This window comes from Stegastes partitus, unplaced genomic scaffold (assembly GCF_000690725.1).
Source record: "Stegastes partitus isolate 25-593 unplaced genomic scaffold, Stegastes_partitus-1.0.2 Scaffold690, whole genome shotgun sequence".
NCBI classification, from domain to species: Eukaryota; Metazoa; Chordata; class Actinopteri; family Pomacentridae; genus Stegastes; species Stegastes partitus.
Genome location: NW_007578421.1, coordinates 5,530 through 27,544, shown reverse-complemented (window position 1 = coordinate 27,544; position 22,015 = coordinate 5,530). Strand labels below are relative to the sequence as shown.

Sequence of the window (22,015 nt, the reverse complement as noted above, 5' to 3'; positions counted from 1 at the left end):
GAAAGAAACAGCACAAATGACTTTATACAAGTCAGCGCAAAGGACAGAAATTAAAATTTAAGATCCTTAACTGGCAGCAAGTCAGCCCTCAGTTTGCTTCACCAGGGCTGCATCTTCACCAAGTCGGACCTCAGAAATGCCTCAATCGGATCAGGGAGGAGATCAAGCAGACTTGCATTCAACACACCTCTGAGTCACTTCTATTACTAGGTTATGCCATTTGGTCTCACAAACGCCCTCACAGCCTTCTAAACCCTCATCAATATTTGTGTTTGTCTACTTGGATGATATCTTGATCTTCTCCAAGGACAATCAGTAACATGTTCAGCTAGTATGACAGAGACTAATGGAAAACACACTGTATGTAAAAGCAGAGAACTGTGAATTCCATGTTGTCTCAGTCAGCTCACTGGGGCTTGTGATCGAGAAAGGTCTGGCTAAGGCAGACCCCACTGAGGTGGAGGCAGTGGCCAAGTGGCCCATGCCTGCCACCACCAGCGCTCTCTAGGCAGAAATATAAAGTGCTTAAAAATAATAAAAAGCTGTAAAAATTCAAGCACACCTATTAGAGTCAACACGCTCAAACACACAAATAGACAGCTATCCTGCAGATAGTCTAATATTATCCAAAGCCTGTTTGCATCTGGCTGTTTGCCAGTCAAGATGTTTTTAGATACATTCCACTGAATATGACAGTAAGGGCCAATTTTGCCCACGGGGAGCCGCATTGATTGGTGTGCTGGTAAAAAGGGTGTTATCTTGTCATCAATGTCAGCTCCTAAGCGGTGTTGCACATTGACATGAAAAGAAGCAACAGTATCGGCTCACCTGATGAGCATCCAGATCGATGATGGTAGCCCTGGAGATGCCTTCCACTCTCTCAAACAGAAACTGAGAGGTGAAAAAGAAAACATTGGGTTTCTGAAGAGACGTTCACTGTTTAGATTCCCACTGAGGGACTCCGAAGAAAAGCTTTTACTTCAGAGATGGAATAACATTTAAATTGAAACACAGAAATGTTCAATAACCTCGTTAAGTCTGTAGCTCGTGTGGAGAAAACTGGTTGGATACCTTTAAGATATGATAATAAAGCAGGCAGCATGTAAACATTTTAGGTATTTGCCTTGCAATTTACACTGCCTCTTAATTGATTCATCAGTAATTGGATAATAACTGCTACTTAACTGATGTAAACACCGATATCTAAACGGAGGCTGTGTAACTGTGAGGAAATGTTTTCTGTAGTACTCGTTTGCACCATGAGGTGGAACCTCTGACTGTCTAATGAGATGAAGTTACAGGTGTATTTGCTTTCTGTTCGTAAAAGCTGAACCAACTGCAAACTCCCAACAGATGTGAGCTGAAGTTTTTATTTTGTGTAACCTGTTGTTTAACGTTTCTTCTCTGTGCTCTGATGTTGTGGTGAATTTAAGAGTCTGTGGTTTAAACAATTTAAAGGATAAATTAAATACTGATTCTTAACTATTTACTATCTCCTATTAAACATGCTTTGTATCATAAATATTTGAGCAATTAGGTTAAAAAATCTCTAAGAGCCATATTATAAATTATGTATGTGCCATTCATATGTATGGAACAGGAAGTGCTCCAAGGAAGGAAGCTGGTAGTCTGTATGGAATCGGTAATGTCCGTACCTAACGGAGCTTGTGACCGGATTACTGACACTCGAAATGGTGCTTTAAAGTGAAGTGGGCAGTTGCCACAAGTACTTAGAGGACTGCATCTTTACTTCTGCACCAGTGACGCATTATCACTTGAATCAAATAATGACCTACAACTGTAAATGACCAATCGTGCACGTAAAAACAACCAGAGTTCCAGTCCGTCTTACCTTGATGGTCAGAGTGATGTCAGCGTAAGCACAAAAGCCGCCTCCCCTGTCGCCGGAGCAGTGGTGGAAACCTCCTCCTGGGAAACAGAAAACTCACTGGATCAGTGCCGGGACCATTAGACAAGGCGGGCAGGTCATTGCACTTCTGAGAAGTCTATTATTCAAAACGGTCGTAATTGGCAATTTAAAATAAGGTGTTATTGAATTTATTGTAGCTTATAAAAATGGGTGCTTTTCCCTTGTGGTAGAACAATGGTTACATTGATGCCAGAATGGGGCTATTCAATTGGTACTAAAATGCTTGAAAAGCAGCGGTTCACAGGAAAGGAGATTTTTTTTTTTATAATTGGGATAATAACCATTCATTGAGGTTAAGAGTTAAACTCTCCTCTGCCCTTCTCCAGCTCTTTAAACTACAGCGCAGAGGAGAATATTAATAAAGGCCAGGAAGGTAACGGGTGAAGTATGATTATCATTTATTGTCTGGTTTCCAAAAACAGCCTTTTATAAAACTTCTACATCCTCACTGTGTTGACATCCTCAATGTGCTGATGTCAGACACATTTGAATAGCCTTTTATATCTTTATTAAAATCATGTTTATTGATGCAGAACAATCTTTCCCCCTGATTCATCAACACAAGGTGCGAAGTCGCTGAGCAAGCAGGAGGTACAAAGTAAAAGTCTGATGCGGCCGTTTTGTCGCTTGGCACAAAAATAAACGATGACCCCGGCCTTTCAGCCAAAGACCTCCTACTCAATCAGCCCGGTCACCGATGGCAGCGACTCACAAAGGAAATGCTACAGCTACCCCCTCCCTGTCTCCAAGCAAAGATGGTATCAACATTTGCATATTAGTATGCTCCGCCAAGGCTTCCAGGGAAAAGTTAAGGCACTAAGAATCCATAAGTCCAAGGACACTTGTGTTCTGGTGGAAACTGACACTTTTATCTGCTGTGTATTGAACCTGGTGAATCACAATGATAATCAGCTCCTGAGCTGCAAATGCACAGAGAGAGACTTAGGAATACAACATCAGCATAGGGTGATTTTCTCAAGATAAGGATACGTGAGAAATAACATAAAGACAGCAGCTCGGTGTTGAGGAGGCGATGTAGGTGTAGCAGCATGACAGCATACATTAGAGTCCTAGATCTTTGCCTTGTTGCTTTGAGATTGAGGTGTTCATGCTGATACCTGACAACTGTCAAAACTGTTCAGAGACTGAAGTGTGAAGCTGTGTGTCACACTGGGATCTGAATGAAAAGCCAGCCTTGCAGCAGACTTCACAATCCAAGCTAAAGGGTTTTGTTTTTTTTAGCATTGATGGAATGGCACATCATGTAACACAACCATGGTGGCTTCAACCTGCATTCATACACTCAGGTGAACCACAACATTATCGTCACTCACAGGTGAAGCAAATTACACTGATGGTGTCATAAAAATCCCACAGAAGTGGATGGTAAGTATGGCAGCAAAACGGAGAGCTGTAAAGACCTGAGCAACTCTGACAAGTTATTAGAGCCAGATGATTGGGTCAGAGCATCTCCAAAACGCTTGTTTGTTGGGTTCACAGACTGTGAATCAGAAACTGGCTGTTTGAGGATGTCCTGGGACAAGTCTGATCCATGGCAACTAAAACTTGTGAGGCTTAAAGGATCTGCTGCTATTGTCTTGGTGCCAGATATCACAGAGCAGTTCCAGAGGTTGTGTGGAGTTCATGCTTATGTCGGATGGATCTGTCTTGGTGGCATGTAATGGTAACAGGTCAGGATGGGCACGACGTTCAAATCACCTGCAAATACAAATATCTTTTTCCAGGAAATGTAACGCTGCTTTTTATTTACATTACAAGAAAACATTCAAGGTGAACATACAGCCAACTGTACCTTGCATGTGCAAGAACATCTGAAAGGTAAAAAATGTGTTTCAGCTGATTTTTCTTAAGAATCAGTTCTAGTTGAGGCATCTTTAAAAGAAACACAAATAGGTTAAAGAAAGACTGTATTCATTGGTAAGAAACGTTACCCTTAAGCATGAGTGATGCTGTTTTGAGAATTGAGATATTACTTTTGAATATCACTCAGACTGAACAATAAGGAGTAAATGCATTGCTGCACCCCAAAAGACTTAAGAGTGGACTACACGGTTCATATCCATCCATCCATCCATCCATCATCTATATGCCGCTTAATCACCACTAGGGTCACGGGGGTGGAGTCTATCCCAGCTGACTTAGGGCGAATGCAGGGGACACCCTGGACAGGTCACCAGTCTATCACAGGGCTACACTTAGAGACAGACAACCAAGCACACTCTCGTTCACACCTACGGACATTAATTAACCTCAAGATGTTTTTGGACTGTGTGAGAGGAAGCCGGAGAACCCAGAGAGAACCCACGCTGCACGGGGAGAACATGTAAACTCCACGCAGGACAGATCCCGGGTGTCCTCACCAGGACGTGAACCGGCACCCTTCTAGCTGACGGTGCTAACCACCACGTCACCTTGAAGCCCACAGTTCACATCATTTACTCTTAAGATAAAAGACAAAACAGGTTTTAAATTGGATGGTTTTTAAATTTCTTATTACTTCTTACTATTACGTTATTTTAAAGTTAATGCATTGGTTGACAAAGGTCTCCAATAGCAATCCTGTGAAGGAACAGGTTTTTGGTTTAACATCTTTTCTGAAAATCTGACATTTATGCAGCTCATAGTTTCATGTATGGCCACCAGACACACAATAAAGCATTTTTTTTCCTTTTAATTTTATAAATCAAACAAGAATTTAAAGTTCTCAAGTATCTAATGTTGATATTTGGTTTTGGTATTTTCCAGGTACAGAGCCTAAATTTGAAACAATGAAGCTGAATTAGTTTTCTAAAACATGAAATCATTGTCATGTTGATGCTATATTTTTCATGTGTCATGTGGATATTGCGTGTCACTTTTTAATTAGTTTTTTTACCATTCATCTGTTTATTTTTTATGACATTTAAGACAATGTAGAACATGTTTTGTCCCTCATCTCAGGAATCAGTATCTCTTTAGCCACTGTTAGACAGAAATTGAAATCCTACTGTGGAGCTTCTTCTGAAGCTCCCGTAAGCTGGTATATATGATTATTTTAAAGCAAACAGTGTGTCCGTCAATATTTGTTTGTAAGAAGGAGACACAAAGACGCCGGTCTGGTCGGGGAGCTTTAATTTGACTGCAGCTCATCAACAAGAACTTAAGAAGAAGAAGTGACTTCTGCAAAAATTGAAAAAGTCCACTGTTTGGAAAAAATGTGATACTTTTTGGGATTGCTGTTCAGTATGCTGAGGAGGCAAAGAAACCGGAAACTCACTTACCTACGTTTATGGCCCATCCTCGGTCAACAGCCAGTTTTCCTGCCTGTGGAAGGAACAATATTTTAGTTCAGCTTTTAACATCAACAGAAAAATGTATGAATGTGACCCTTTGTGAATTAAACAGCACTTCAATTTATGAAATAAAAATGACCTTTTACAAATAAACCACAAAATGCAACAACAATCATCGAGAAGCTTTTGCAGTCACCAGGAAATGATTCATGTTTATTGAGGAACCGAGGAGGGAAAAAAAAAAAAACATTTCTTAAAGAAAATTAGAAATTTGACTCAAGGCTATGCATTTAAACGCTGCATTTTTGTGCAGGTCACAGACTTTAAATAAACAACTGTTACTTCGTCCTATTTGCACATCCGACCTCCAGTCACGTAGGGAACATACATGTTTAAATTTACATACGCAACACAATAGACGGTACACAAACAGCTGGAGGTATTTGAGCATTTTTGCTATTGGGGCATAAGGAAATGCAATCACATACAGTATTTTAATGCTTCTTTTTTTTTTTTTTTTAATGTTTTTCATTTCCTTTCTGTTTCCTTGCTTAATGGTTTGATCTTTCCCATTGAGCATCCCTCCAGTCTGCTGACATCTCACTGGTGAGTGTATGTTTAAAAAGAGGCAGGTTTTTAAACAAGAGCCTTAAAAATGTACCAAAAACTAGCTTAAACTTTCACAGAGAGAAACACACTTATTTGCTTTCTTTCAAGACAGGAAGATCAATGTCACACTTACGTCCACACGTTAGGTACTGAAGATGTGGTTAGCCTAGCGTAGCCCATCCATTGATTAACACTTCCACCTAACTGCATTCTACTGCTGCATTACCGTAAACACATCTTTTTACATGCTATACAGACATTTCAAGAACTCATTTACTTTACAAATATGTAGCTCAAAATCTTAAGTTAATTAACAGCACAATAATATGACTATTTAAAAATGATGGAGTGATGAGTGTGGCTTCTCTAAACATGCCAAACGGGTGAACCAACTGGCACATTGGTAGAACTTTGCATGTTAAAGGAAACAAAGGTGCAGAGTTACATCCAAATAACCAGCCCATTCTGCAGTACAGGACGTTCTGGCAGCGTTTCATTACCATTCTGCTGTAGGGGAAAAGGGAGCTCTGGTTTGTTTGTATATTTATAAACCAATAGCAGTCATCTTGGAAAAGCTAAACAAAGGATGCAGCAACCATGTTTACTCAAGATAGTGGCGAGGGGAACTGTAACCCAAACGAACGAAAATGGTAACAGAGCAGCAGAAGGGAGACAGAACGCCACTAAGATGCACGGCCAATGGCAGGCTTCTACCTGTGATCTACAACCAACGAGCCATTCTACATCGAAGCCGTTTTCAGGCATGACGACAACATAAGAGAACCTCTAAATATACCATTATGATAAACAGAGATGTGCTTTTAGCCGTTTAATGAATGCCAGGGGAGGAAGTTTAGATGTAAACGTAGTTAAACGCTGAAGCACACATTTACACATTGATTACCAGTGTAATGGCATACTTCCGTTCTCCTGTGGGGAGAACACATACAGCCGTATTGTATGTTAAATCTACTCCTGAGACAAAGAGAGACCGGCGGTGTTTGTCTCACATGTTCATCAATTTAATCCTGATGTGCATGGCTACGCATGAGGAAGGCAGTATTTAGGGCTGGTCGCTCCACCGGTTCATCCTCTTAAGAAACCACTGGAGGCTTATCTAATGCACTCCACAGCTAAAGGGTATTCATGGGACTGGAGTCTCATAACCTCCTAACCACTTTGTTCTCAAGGACTGATGGACAAAATGTAATCAAATAAATAATGAATGCTTTTTTTTCCCCCTTTTAACCAAGAAGAATGCTGCTACACACACACAGCAGCTGCTTCTTTAAAATGCAGCTCAAGAGAAGGGGGCTCCAGAGCCACGTATTTCTGGAGTCCTGCCTGTAGGGGAGCGAAGGCAAGGAGATATGAGCTGGAGGGAATTGGTGTAAATGCCAAAATGGCTCTCTGATAGATGAGTAATAACACACATTAGCATGTATGCACAGGCTCTGGCCACGGCTCGAACACAGCACTCTGGGGAAAACAAGGACTCTCTGTAACAGAGTACGAGATGTTTTACTACCGGCGCATAATATCATCTGAACAACTCCATCAACCGCCAGAAGAAGTCTCTTTGAGTGAAAAGACATTTGGCGTGATGACAGGTTTGATATAATTTGTAATTACACCAAGTATACGCACTAAAAACCATAGAAAATGCCTTGTTTGTATAATACTGATCAGCTTGTGCACATTCAAGTCTGCAGACACACTTGCAGCCTTTTTATTTATTATTCTGTGTTTCTCTTTTTCATTAACAACACTATGAGAGACGGATCCCAGTTTGCTCCACTGAAAACAAAGAGGACAACATCAGTCGAGGGTTTTAGAAGGAGGAAACTAAGCCAAGGATTTCTGCAGAGTTCACAAAGTTAAATTTGAAGATTTTTTTTTATTATTGCAAAGAATGCAATTTAAAACCTTCCCAATCAGCCAAAATGTATGGAAACAAGATGGCTTTATACTACTAGTAACATCTAATAGTATTAAGAATGGAATTGATGTGATCTAGACCCTGATATGTAGCATACAATAGATGAAGAGGCTGATCACTGAAAAAATGATTAGTTCATTATCAATGGATGATATTCCAACCTACGGTAAATCAATAATTTGACACTGGTCTGATTGTGCTGACTAATGCTCGGCAAAAACAGCCTTCTGCAGTACATCCCACCAGTACAACAATCCCACTCTCTTTAGTCAGACCAACATTCCTGCCAGAAGAAGGCAAGAGAAAATATCTAACTATGAATTTAATACTTCTTTTGAGATCTTTTTAAAAGAAAAAATACAAATTCAACACTTTTACTTTGTGGTTTAAACAACAGCTAATCATTGTATCTGATGTAATGTGTGATAGTGAACAAGGGCAGCTGTGGCTCAGGTGGTAGAGCAGGTCAGTCAATGATCGGAAGGTCGGCGGTTCGATTCCGTAACCTGTGTCATGGTCATTGTGTTCTTGGGCAAGACGCTTCACCCACCTTGCCTGATGTGAATGCGTATGAATGGATTGTTTGAGGTGGTGGGCGAAGGTGCAGAATGGCAGCCACGCCTCTGTCAGTCTGCCCCAAGACAGCTGTGGCTATAATCATAGCTACCACCACTGGGATGAATGTATGTGAATGACTGACGGACAGTGTCTGTGCTTTGAGTCACTCCTTGAGTTAGAAAAGCGCTACATAAATCTAATCAATTATTATTTATTACTAACAACAACCAATGCTGCATCTTGGACGCCTCATGACGTCTTGAGAGAAACACCTGCACAACAACATCCAAAACATGACCAATAGGAGCACACGTCCCTCAACATGGCCCTCCTTTAGGATGGACAACCAAAACCGTTTCTTCTGCTGCCGTAATTTGCACTCATGTTTCCCGTTGATCCCTGTTACTTGGTGACCAACGAGTAGTCTCTCAGGTCTCTTTACCATGCTACAGGAAGAATTTTTGACTCTGTAATAGCGATGTTGGTGATTATTTGATCAATTGCTTTTAATAATGTAAACAATTAAAAACAAAATTACCCGATAAGGCTGAAGACAAGGGACACGCATGCCAGAACATGCACTGTGGGGAAACTGTAGTAGTTACTAGTCTAGAGCGTACACACCAACTGCTTTTGCACAAATGTTACAAAACTGGACAAATTAACTAATTACTGTTTAAATGTAAAGACCTATTCAGTTGCCTGAAGCATCTGTGGAAACACACACTGCAGCTGCTGATTACCAAATGTTTGCTTCCTCGCCCAAAACATCTTTCATTCAGAAGACGCTGACCTGTTGGGCTGCAGTTACTGTACATTCAGTAACATTATCTGACGTTGAAACAGATGTATTATTGGGTCCATCTACAGCAGGGGTGGGCAATCCTGGTCCTTGAGGGCCACAATCCTGCATGTTTTAGATGTTTCCCTCTTCCAACACACCTGATTCAAATGATCAGCTCATCATCAAGCTCTGCAGAAACCTGATAATGATCCTGATCATTTGAATCAGGTGTGTTGGAAGAGAGAAACATCTAAAACATGCAGGACTGTGGCCCTCGAGGACCAGGATTGCCCACCCCTGATCTACAGTCTATTGAGACGCAACAGCAGCACAGCACTCTGCACATGCAAGCAACATGTTTATAAAGGAATTAAGTCAACGCAACATTATCAGATAATGTACATGTAACGTTAATGTTACTGTCAGTAGGACAGATTCTACGTCATCTCCATCTGGAGGTTCGTCTGCTGTCCTATAATTGTATGAACGCTCTCAAACTGTTTAGCTTCTCTGCTCAAGCCAACAGGACCAGTGAGCAGTACTTCAGTGAACCAAAGTGGATCATCTCCTGAATGAATTGCTTTTTTAAATTAAGAGAACACGTAGCTACAGTTATGATAACGCTAGGTTAGCAGAAAGCGAACATTCCAGCCAGATAATGGAAACGATAATATTAAGTGGATTTACTGAGGAGAGTCTTCTGTTGTATCACTGCAAAGCAGAAGGACATGGACACTGAGCCTTTTCCAATAATATCACCTGTAACCATGGCAACTGTACACAAAGATGGCAACAGCTGTGGCCTCAGAAATCCTCAGCATCCTAAGTAATAAATGAAAAACTCAAAAGTGAGCCTCAAACGTTACTGATGAAAACTGGATCAAAATGTTTGGTGTGTCATTCTTCCAATTCAATGCCACATGTGCATCAAATTACCGTCGAATGTACCAAACCGTTGCCCGACCTTCTTGTTAATCCCTCATTGTCAAACACAGAGCTTGAGCCTGAACGTAATGCAGAGTTTTTAAAGGTTAGCTAAACAATGTGTATGTCTCTTGTGCCATATTTAGAATTAAATATCATCTCAAAATCCTGACAACATAATAAATGGCGCCTCCCGAAGCAAAGGTCTTCATAAAAGATAAAGGACTGGCTGGTGGGCAACAGCCCAGCAAATACGAATTCTGTGGAGCTCAACCCATCACTACCCGCTCTATAATCCATGTGCTGGACGTTAGTGTTTGGGGTGGTGTTGCCTTCCTGGCCTGCTCTGCACGCACAGAGCCACAGCGCTGATATTAGATCATTAGTTTTAGTTTATTTAATACTACACCTGGCATCAAGAGCAACGTGTTCAGTGTCTATCAACGTACAGAACTTTGTTTTCATTTAAAGAAGTCAAAATTTAATAAATTAAAAGCTATCTTTGTGGAATGACCCTCAAAATCTGCATTTGATCCTGAATGATCCCACCTGTAATGTTGGCTGGACACTGCGTGCTGCAGGTGTGATCTTATGCACCTTGCAGTGCTTTTACTGTCTGATAAAGGTAACAGAGACAGAAATGAATCAAGCATTTGACAGTGATAAACCACAGGACACTGTCCCTATCGATTCCTCTGACAAATAACGATAGATAGTAAGAAAATGTGCAGAATGAGTGAATATTATCAGCTACGAACACGTGAAGAGGAAAAGCGGCCGTCAGACACTTACCATTATTGTTCCACCTGTCTGCGTCCGCAAAGGCCTCAGCACCTTCCGCTGCACCAGGAAATTAGGTAGAAACAGGAGGGGCGGGATTTCTGTGATTGTTGCCACCACGAGAGACCACTACGACGAAACAGAACACAACTCGATGTAGTGCAGTGAGGCTGTTTCTGTGCCAAGATTATCACAAAGCAAACAAAAACCACAAGAAGACCTCAGCTGAGGGAAAAGCATGGAAAGCCTAACAGGAGGTAAATAAACCGCATTTTTTTTCTCAACACGAGCCCACCAGAGTTTGGATATAATCTCGCAGAAAATCGTACTAAATAAGGACATAATGATGCTACCAGCGGGCTCAGGCTTAAACCTCGACTCTCCCATGAGAACGGGACAGTACAGGATAATGGAGATTCACAGCAGAGCACTGAGGGGCCTCTCTTGAGCCCTCCATGATTTGGTTAAGCAAGCAGTAGGCTAAAGAGTGAATAACTACAAAGTCTTTGAAAATGACAGAGCTGCTGTTAGCGGCGTTGCCTCCCTGTAGCAGGTGCTCCTTTATGCCGGCTTTAGAACACAGCATTCCTGAGCTCCACAAATAACCGCAGTTTTGTAAATCCAATTCAGTGAAAGCAAACGTGGGTCCTAATAAACGCCTCGGGCTGATGAATTAAAAGCACAAAACTCCTTTTGACTCAAACGATTCAGAGCGGTACTATCTTTTGATTATGCTTGAAATGATTGATTTGACTGAGGAGTAATTCCTTTATGGGATAATCACCCGCACTGTTAGGGGACCTCTCTGCTCTCGTATTCCACTTCCTGCATTATGATATGATAAGAAAAATGGAGCGTTAACAGGAGAAAATCCGAGGTAACAAACTGTTTAGTTTGGCTCTCATTCATACTACTGTTGAATACAGCAACTTTCTACTTTAATAAGAGTTAAATCAGTTTAAACGCCTCAGGTCCTCGGTCCTTTTCAGTGCGGCATGTGGCACACAGAAGAGAGACAGAGGAAAAAAGATGTGAAGAGATGAAGACTTGTAGTGAAGATGCCATGCTGTCATAATAAGGTGCACTAAAGGTAGGACGTGCTGAGGGAAAACAAAGCTACCTTTAATCTGTTGATGTAACGTTTGGTGTGAACCACCAGCAGATCCTCCTCGGTAGCTTCACGGGCTTCCACGATGTTCCCATCAGTGATAAACTGCTCCTCTGAGACACAGTCAAACAGGTCAGACAGGCTTAAAAAAAAACTTGAAAAATGACACAAGTGAACCTTCATACTAGAGCTGCAGTTGTAGGATGAGTTAGAAGTAGGAAACTCCACATTTTCCAACTCCAAAGAAGGAAAAGCACGAATCTGTCCAGTCATGCAACACGTTTAGCTTTTCTAACTCATGGCTTTACACAACTGCATGTCCACGGTTTTGTATTAAGTGGGTGTTTCATGACAACACCACGGCTGATAGGAGCCAATAGGAGAAGGTCCAATGAGGAGCTAAACAAATATTCGATTTCAAACTGCCATTTGAAGCAATACAATCAGCAAATTGCAAAGGCTGACATGAAATGAAATGAATGAATGAAAAATACTTTATTTATCCCAGAAGGGAAATTCAATCTTGTAAAAGCTCACTTTTTTATTTTTTTTTAATCAATATAACATATATTTCTATACAACAACAACTATCATTCAGTCAGTCAAATTGTTTGTTAAGGTGATGGCTGTTGGCAGGAAGGAATTCATGTAGAATTAAATAAAATAAAAATAAAAAATAAAAATAAAAAGACATGTAGAATATATGTTATATAGTATGTATAACCTAAGATTTTAACTGCTGTGTCAAAGGCTGTACACTCATGTGCCACCCCTCTTGTGTGACAGTCATACTTTTCATGGTGTCTCTAAATCTTTTCCATTGACTTTAAAAAGTATGCTGCAAATCAAATAAAAATATCTGAAAATCACAACTAGATGTTTACAAAATCGTTCATCCCAAAACCAATGCAATAAATCCTCTTTAGTTCATGAAGGCTGTAATGTACAGTTTCCACTCAAACCTTAATTACACTCAACTGTACGGTCGTTTTGGAGGCTACAGTCATTAGTGCTTATTGCATTAAACTGACAGATGTTTCCATTATTCTGCCCAACCCATTCATATCAATGACAGTAGATTATAAAATAAAATAAAAAACAAACCCTCTCAGTGATGAATTACATTTCAGCAGCACAACAAACTACATCGTCCAAAATCAGCATAAAGTTGAATTAACACCTCTCTAATTGAAAACTCTATGCAATGCGGTGCAGACGGCTACACTCGTGTACCGTTTGTCAAAGTACTTTGCCGGAAAGTTGTGCGGAGCATCCTGGAAACTTCCGGCTGACTCACTGGCCTGTAACACTGGCTGTATGTTTGTGCTTGTTGTCCTGCTACTGAATGAATTTCTGACCCATGTGATGCCTTCCTATAAGTGATGCATGATGGATACTGTCAGTATTGCATGTTTAATATACGACTAATAAGAAACAGTTAATTATTAATGGTGAAGCGTCCTGCAAAGAAGATCATGCAGTCATATTTTTAATTCTAGGAACTTATTAAAAACGTGAATGCTGCCAACATATCAAGCACATTTTTTCTGAACCGTCAATATATTATCACATCATCATCCCTTTGCATGCCAGCAACCCAACACTGACCGTCCGTTCAACCCATAATTAAGGCTGGCTGACGGATCAATACAAATCCTCCACTTATACATTTGTGGAGTGACTGAATTCTCTCATTGAGATACTGTGGTTAAAATTCTTTGTCTCACACAATGATCTAGTTGAATAATGTCATAATCGTGTCATTACATAATGTGGGAAAATTTGGTAGATAAATAAAATCACAAGAATCAATACCGTGGACATCATTCTATTTTAAGCACAAGTCAATGCTGTCACAAATCATGACATTGATTCTGACCATGTGACACCCCAACAGTAGAGCTGATTGCTTTATGCACTGACCTGCAGCACAGTTAGAAACACAAAGTAATGAAAGGATGCTATTATGTTAATCAAAAGGACTTTTTACAGTGCACTTCTGGCTACTAAACATCTACAGCACATGCTCCGTGTAAACACGATGCTTTACTGCTTCCTGCAGAGCCCCCTGGTGTGAGGACGCTGACGTCGACCAAAACTATCCGATGAATATCAAAATCACTAATACGCTGCAAATATGTGAAATTAGGTGTTTAAAAGCACTAATGCAGCAAGTGCATCATTACAGCCTTTAGTACACGTATAGACAAGAAGTGTGAAAACCAGAAACGCACAATTTTAATAGTTTTAACATTTAGATTTTAAATCGTCCACATAAAGCAAATGCAAATTCTTTCTTCAGAAAACTGTATAATTAAGGTCTCTTATTTTCGAGAAAGGGATAAACAAATTAAATAATGTCATTTATTAAATGGGCTGCAAGGTGGCGCAGTTGGTAGCACTGTTGCCTCGCAGCAAGAAGGTCGCCGGTTCGCGTCCCGGTGGGGGCACCGGGATCTTTCTGCGTGGAGTTTGCATGTTCTCTCCGTGCAGCGTGGGTTCTCTCCGGGTTCTCCGGCTTCCTCCCACACGGTCCAAAAACATGTTGAGGTTAATTGGTGATTCTAAATTGTCCGTAGGTGTGAATGTGAGTGTGCTTGGTTGTCTGTCTCTAAGTGTAGCCCTGTGATAGACTGGTGACCTGTCCAGGGTGTCTCCTGCCTTCACCCTGAGTCAGCTGGGATAGGCTCCAGCTCCCTGCGACCCTAGTGAGGATTAAGTGGTGTATAGATAATGGATGGATGGAATTTATTAAATTTACTGGGACAACTGAAGTCATTAACCAGGGTTTGTGATGTTTACATGACAAGTTGGTAAAATCAGACTGCTGCTGTAGGGCAGTAACATGGCACAGGTTCTGAATGTTTGTGTCACGTAATGGTTCATTTTTGCAATATCAGAATTTTTTGGTCAGTTGTTTCGCTGCAGGACGGTCGTTTCCACAGACCACTCAAACACAGTGGCCCAAAGTCAGCTGCTAACTTTTCAGTTCAACACTGAGGGCTCATTAAAACCTATTACACAACTAGTTCCTTTGTATGATTCTCTAAATATGCCGACTAAATCTGCACCATCATCCACTTTTTCTCCAATTACTGCGAGGGTAATTTTAGGAAATCCAAGGTTTCCCTCTGTCAGCACAGGCTCAGTTCTTTATTTGCACTCTTAACTTCTGAAAGTTCTGTGAATTCATTAAGCTGCGCGCGACACTTCCTACACCAAAGACGATTCACGGTGCAAAGCTGACAACAGCTTGGTGTGAAGTCGTGCCAGTTAGCCGGTGACTGTTTTCCCTTGGCCTTGAAACCCACGCTGGGCCTCATCTACTGTACCTGCACAGGCTCCCACGGGGGAGTTATCTCTAATTATCTGTGCTCTATTGCTCTGCCTTTCCCCTCTCCAGCAACTACGCCTCACCCCTCCGCTCTCCGCTCTTTGTTCTCTGCCTCTCGTTGCCTGTATGATCTGATTTGAGTCACTCCGTATACATCAGCTCAGGGATATGTTTGCTGTTCTTACCTTTCAAGAAGTGGATGACTTTCCCCCACTTTCCCGCATCAAATGGATGGAGCTTCTCAAGGCCCATGAAGGTGATGTTGTAGTCTGGGTGGTACACGATGGGCAGACATGTTTGAGGGACGCTGGCGTACAAATCAGTGACGTGAGGGCTGAAAGGAGAAAATCAAAAGGGCTTTTCAATCCGATGCTGCTGCATTTCATTTACATGAAGTGATTTCCCCAGTGGCTTAATAAACACTATGGGAAGTGTCACGCTGCTTGTTTGTGCTCCTTACCTCCTTTTCCCTTCATTATCTTCTTTGTGAGACATGTTTTTCAGGCATTGCTACTTACTTCTAGGGATAAAAAAAAAAGAGAAAATTTACCAGCTGACAATGAAATTTACTCACTTGTATGTGATGAAATTATCTACAGTAAGACTCACAATGCAAATAATACAAATTAAAAATAGAATAGGAACTTTCTGGACTTGTTTGAAAAAATTACTGTGATTACATTACTTTCTTCTGGGGATAAAAAAAGAGAAAATTTACCAGCCGAAAATGAAATTCACACACTTGTAAGGGCTTAAATTTGTACAGCAAGTCTGAAAATGCAAATAATGTAAATTAAAAATAGAGTAAGACCTTCATGGAATTGTTTGAACACATTAGTGGGATTTAATAACTTTATTCTGGGGGAAAAAAGGGAAATGTACCAGCTGAAAATGAAATTCACACACTTGTAAGGGTTTGAATTATATACAGTAGCTCTGAAAATGCAAATAATGTAAATTAAAAACAGAATAGGAGCTTTCTGGACTTGTTTGAACAAATTAGTGGGATTTAATGACTTTATTCTGGGGGGAAAAGGGAAATGTACCAGCTGGAAATGAAATGTACTCACTTGTATGTGATGAAATTATCTACAGTAACTCTCAGAACAAAAATAATACAAACTAAAAACAGAATAGGAACTTTCTGGACTTGTTTGAACAAATTAATGTGATTTAATGACTTTATTCTGGAGGGGAAATGAGAAAATTTACCAGCTAAAAATGAAAGTCACACACTTGTACCTGATGAAATTATCTACAGTAAGTATCAGAACACACATAATGCAGATTTAAAAGACCAGAACAGGAACTTTCTGGAAATGTTTGAACAAATTAATGTGATTTAATGACTTTATTCTGGGGAAAATGAGAAAATTTACCAGCTGACAATGACTTTCACACATTTGTATCTGATGAAATTATCCACAGTAAGTATCAGAACACACATAATGCAGATTTAAAAGACCAGAACAGGAACTTTCTGGAAATGTTTGAATAAATTAGTAGTGAAATGACAAAGTGTTGCTACACAAATAAGAATGGAGGAATCATGAGAGCCTTGTTGCCCGCGCATGCGCACTGACAAATGCACATTTCCAAAGACGCAACAGCAGAAGGAAACGCTGGAGCGGACTCGAAGCCCGCAGGCGTGTGTTTACAGCTTCTTCTTTTATTCAAATGCTAACACACCATGCTCGTTTATTACGGCTGAAGACCAAAACGTGGAACGAAACAACCTGGAGCTGTTTCAGAGGACATTAGCCAGTAAGAGCCGATGCGACTCACCTGCTACTCTTATGAGGAAATAACGCAGCTGCCGGGACTGTCGCTGTTTGTCCCTCCAACAAGGGCTGAGCTCGGGCTGTTTGACTCTAGCTGGCTAACAAAGCCGTAAAAAGCCTCTTTTCTTGACAGTGTTTCTGTGACAGAGTGCTTTTCCCGTCCTGCTCCACCGCTACGTAGAAAACGTACGTAGGACGCGCGCCAGATCCATCATGGCGGAAGGACGTAAGCTACGCTGTTTGCGTAAAAGGAGATTTAAAGCAGAAGAGCCCTTCTGTTTATTATTTGGTATAGACATTATGGATGTAATAATAAACATATTAGGAACTGTTTGTACGAAAAAATAAGAATAAATCCCTGATTAAAAGCTTCCTGGAATGGTATCTTAACAGACATTGATTTGCTAAGAGCATGGCTGGTACCATGTTTATTCTGTATTAATAATAAACAAGTACACATGAATGTTGTACACAATATATATGCAACAAATTCATAATTATCCCAATTTTTAGAAATTGAAAATAAATATATCTTCTTTAAAAATGACAACGAATCCTTATGTCATCTATTTTTCCATTGTCTGTATTCAACTATTTTCTGGATTAAAATTAAGAATTATATATTGTGTAAAACTAAATTTGATGTTAAAATTGATTGTAAAAGTGTCATAACTTCATTTGATCACAAACATAAAGAAATAGAATTCCTAATTAATTTATTAATTCTAATTGGTAAATTTCAAGTTCACAAATTTAAACTGGCAAATGTAAATTATCCACTGACTTTGAAGAACATATTAAAACATTAAATAATATCAAAACAACAAAAAGCAATTAAACTGTTAAAATATTTGAAGAACTGTTCCAGAAAGAACAACGATGCCCCTCCTCTTGTCCCCCTTCTGTTTTTTAAAAAAATATATTGTTTATTTTTTGAATCAACAGAATTTAAAATTGTCAAAATACATTTGTCATTATGAAAACATGTCTGATAAATTGTTTGTTCACATTATTTGTACAATTCTTTGCATGTACGTTCATTGTTAAATAAAGTTCCTTTATTTAAAAAAAATAAAAGAATAATAAAAAGGATTTAAAGCAGAAGAATCTCCTCAGAGCAGGGCGACCACATGGAGGGAAGTTTATATCAGTAAGAGTTTTTTAAATCACATACTGATATACCTTTTTAAAAATCTTTTACAGTAAAGGTAATGAGCATTTACTAATACAGTCATGATTTTGACTATGAGGGCGACCACCATTCAAAACAGTCCAGGAGAAGACACATAACTAAGACTTTGAGGGGATAAAGTTAATCCATAGTTTATTTATGATTCCCACACTGAGAAATTACTACGGAGGAGGAGGAGCGTGGTCAGGGCAAACAAGATTATGGAGGTTTAAGTGGCTACGCTCTGGCCGGCCTCAAAGCGAACACAGAGACTCAGGAAGAGCTTCTTTCCTCATGCTGTCGGGACTTTGAACTCTGGCCTCAGGTCAGACTCTAAATCTAAGCACCTCATCCGTCTGCTTCACTAGACCAGTGTTAATGTGTAAATGACATATAGGTGTATGCACACACCTGCACCCACGCTCTGATGCATAACAACAACACACACATGACTGTACTCAATGCTCAACGTACACTGCACTTCAGGATTATGAGCTCTGTCTCATTATTTATGACATTATGACATTTTCAAAAAAAATGTCTATAGTTTTTTGAAGAATTGTTCTCTCTGCAATGTCTTGTTATTGCACAGCCTTGAGAACAGTCCCTTTGCATTTCACTTTCATTATCGTCATACATGAACAGAATTATCAAACTATGGCAATTTAAGGTACTATAACATGTGTCTTCATATGTACCATAATGTCACTGTTGTAAATATTCTGCTGCACAATGGGGGGAAACAATCTCCTTTGTAAAAGCAAACTGATATTAAATTATTATATGAACTTTAGGATCAGACTTTCACAGTAAAACAATATTCAGCTGCAGCAGAGCTTAGGATCCAGCTGTTTGACGAATAAATAACAAACGTAGCTGATAAACTGTGACTGCGTGTCACAGCTCACCTGCCTGATGTGAAGGAAAGTACAGTTGGATCCTGATCCGTTCTGTCTGCACGTCAGGGATGATTTACATTTAAAGGTAACTAATGAAGTTACCGCTGTGCTGTGTTGTGTGTTATGTGTGCTGCTCTCTCTCCCGGGAGACGCTCATCCTGCTGCTGTCTGATGCTGCAGGTATTTAATGACCTCAGAGGAAAGACTTCTACAAACAGCTAGAAGCAACAAACCCGGTGATGTTTTGAGGTCTGTGTGCGTCGACTACAGTCACAAACTGTGGCTGTAGCGCTCTGCACGAAGTTTATGGACAACTGAAACTTGGAAATTATAGAGATTCAGTGAATGACTCTCTCAGAAGTGATGTGAATGAGATGTTAGGGGTGACCATGACCCCCTTTGTAGGCACCTCTGGTCAAAAACAACAGATAAATATATGTTTGAGTGCACTCTGAACTTACGCAGTAGTCAGCTGTACTCAATTTAGTTTACTGTTATGCATTTATTGCATTATACTGACAGATGTTTCCATTATTCTGCCCACTCCCTTCACATCAGTGAGTGGGTTATGCAACAGAAACATCTTTCTATGATGATTTCAACAGCACCACAAACTGCATCCTCCTAAATCATCATAAAGTGGAGATAACACCTCTCTAACTACCATGCAGGATGGTTTCCTGAGCATCCTGGAAACTTCAGGCTGACTCACTGGCTTATAACACTGGCTGAATGTTTGGGCTTGTTGTCCTGCTACAGAATGAATTTGGGACCCATGTAATACCTTCCTGGAGGCAGTGCATGAAGGAGAATATCCTCAAACTCTTACATTATTGTATTTCTATCACCAGTAAGTGGCCATAATGGTTTATATTTCAACAGTAGAGTGTCCTGCAAAGAATTTCCACTGGTCACATTTTTATAAGCCAAATTGAAGGATTCCTGAAAGTTGCCGATATATCGAACTTTTATCTTAAATGTCAGCATCATGTCATCATTATTATCCTCTATTGTTAGTCCAGAGACTCCACTTAAAATCATTACAAACACATTCAGTAAAAAGCTTTACTTTTATGCTTCAAATTTTAGTTCAACTGTCATATTTCCAAAATACCTATAACATATCTAGGAAAGAATCAAGATGCATGATTGATCTTTGCAACAAAGACACTTTGGTTTTAATGATCCCATCACAGAAAATTCTGAGTTACAGGAGTCACTGTGGGGCTGCAAGGTGGATCAGTGGTTAGCACCGCTGCAAGAAGGTCGCCGGTTCGCGTCCCGGTGGAGGCACCAGGATCTTAGGATAGACTGGTGACCTGTCCAGGGTGTCCCCTGCCTTCATCCTAAGTCGGCTGGGATAGACTCCAGCCCCCCATGACCCTCGTGAGGACTAAGCGGTGTATAGATGATGGATGGATGGAGGAGTCACTGCAAACTCAAGACTGCTATGAAACATATTGTCTTACAAATGCATTTAAATTTTTAATTACAACTGTACATACAGAAGTATAAAGTACTAAAAATGCAGTCCAGTCCCTGAACATATGTACTGTATAACAGAACTGCATTTATGTGACTTCATTTCACTAAATTAAAGTCTTTCTTAAGTGAACCTAATCGTATGTAATCACAACAATGTGTGATTACTATGCATGCCTCCTAACATTTTTCCATTAGCAGTACAGGCACATTTACATATAGACTACCAAAGTGTTTTAATAATCATGGAGCAGGTACTGTGACATGTAGCTACCTAATTAATTTGCTTTCTCACTATTTTCCTTTCCAGTTCACTATTAGGGCGCTTTCACAGGCCAGTGTAATGAGAGCTTTTCCCCACAAAGCAGAATGTGCAACAACGAAAAGCTGAATCCTTCTACTTCAGCATGCACCGAGCATTCCCACAGGGATCAATAAAGTTCCAGCGTTATCTGATCTCAGCGTGTGTGATAATGTGCAGTTCTTCATAATAAAAACCCCTGAAATGCTGTCGATGTGTCTGAGTTGTCACCGAGCGATATGAATTCACACATCACGGCTTCCACTGCAGTGCAGGCGGCGACCAGAAGAACGTTACCTGTATTTCCTGTGAATGGGATTGAGTCTGTAATCCTGTCTGTTGGCAGCTGAAGAGGCAGACGTCTATAAATAGCATTATATGTTAATGCCTGTGTAGTGTAATAGAGATAGTCTGCCTCTGAAGCGAGGAAAGCTGTGATCCCACCTCTGGGTCAGCAGTCTGAAAAACACTTGGTTACAGTCCCGTTTGTACTCGACAGTGGAATTATTGTGACCTTACTGTGGCCTGTGGTGTATTTTTAGCTCATGTTTATTCCCTTTACTGCATCTGGAGAATATTGCAGCTTGTTGGTGTGATGTTTTTCATACTATTTGAAGAGATGATGTAGCCAGTGTGGTTCACAGTGTGCAGCTCTAGTCCACATATTTATATACAGCAGGGTCCAAAAGTCAAAGACCACGTGGAAAATCTGTAATAATTTCATGCACATAATCGGGAAGTTTAGGTATTAAGTGACATTTAAAAATACAAGAAGTTCTGACGTGTAAAATAATTAAGAAATATGTCGTATTCTGCTCTGTTTCCAGGCCAACAGCGACTTTGTTGGTCGCCAGTTCGCGTGGAGTTTGCATGTTCTCCCCGTGCAGCGTGGGTTCTCTCTAGGTTCTCCAGCTTCCTCCTACACAGTCCAAAAACATGTTGAGGTTAATTGGTGATTCTAAATTGTCCGTAGGTGACCCTAAATCAGCTGGGATAGACTCCAGCCCCCTGTGACCCTCATGAGGATTAAGCGGTGTATAGATAATGGATGGATGGACATTCAGTCAGGTGGACACATGCTACATGTGAATGGCCTTCCCAGATCATCTCTAATATGAAAGG

General features: G+C 40.3%; 1 protein-coding gene across 1 annotated transcript in view; it reads right to left on the bottom strand.

Moving 5' to 3' along the window:
* The window catches only part of hdac11 (histone deacetylase 11), a 30,144-nt gene extending 12,043 nt beyond the window's left edge, over window positions 1-18,101 (bottom strand). The window contains exons 1-8 of the mRNA XM_008290654.1: window positions 17,045-18,101; window positions 15,720-15,779; window positions 15,445-15,593; window positions 11,938-12,038; window positions 10,830-10,946; window positions 5,212-5,254; window positions 1,853-1,929; window positions 829-891 (exon numbers count right to left, since the gene is read on the bottom strand). Coding sequence (XP_008288876.1) covers window positions 829-891; window positions 1,853-1,929; window positions 5,212-5,254; window positions 10,830-10,946; window positions 11,938-12,038; window positions 15,445-15,593; window positions 15,720-15,754 — 585 coding nt within the window. The 5' untranslated portion in view covers window positions 15,755-15,779; window positions 17,045-18,101. The remainder of the gene's footprint in view (window positions 1-828; window positions 892-1,852; window positions 1,930-5,211; window positions 5,255-10,829; window positions 10,947-11,937; window positions 12,039-15,444; window positions 15,594-15,719; window positions 15,780-17,044) is intronic.
* Window positions 18,102-22,015: the final 3,914 nt, after the last annotated feature.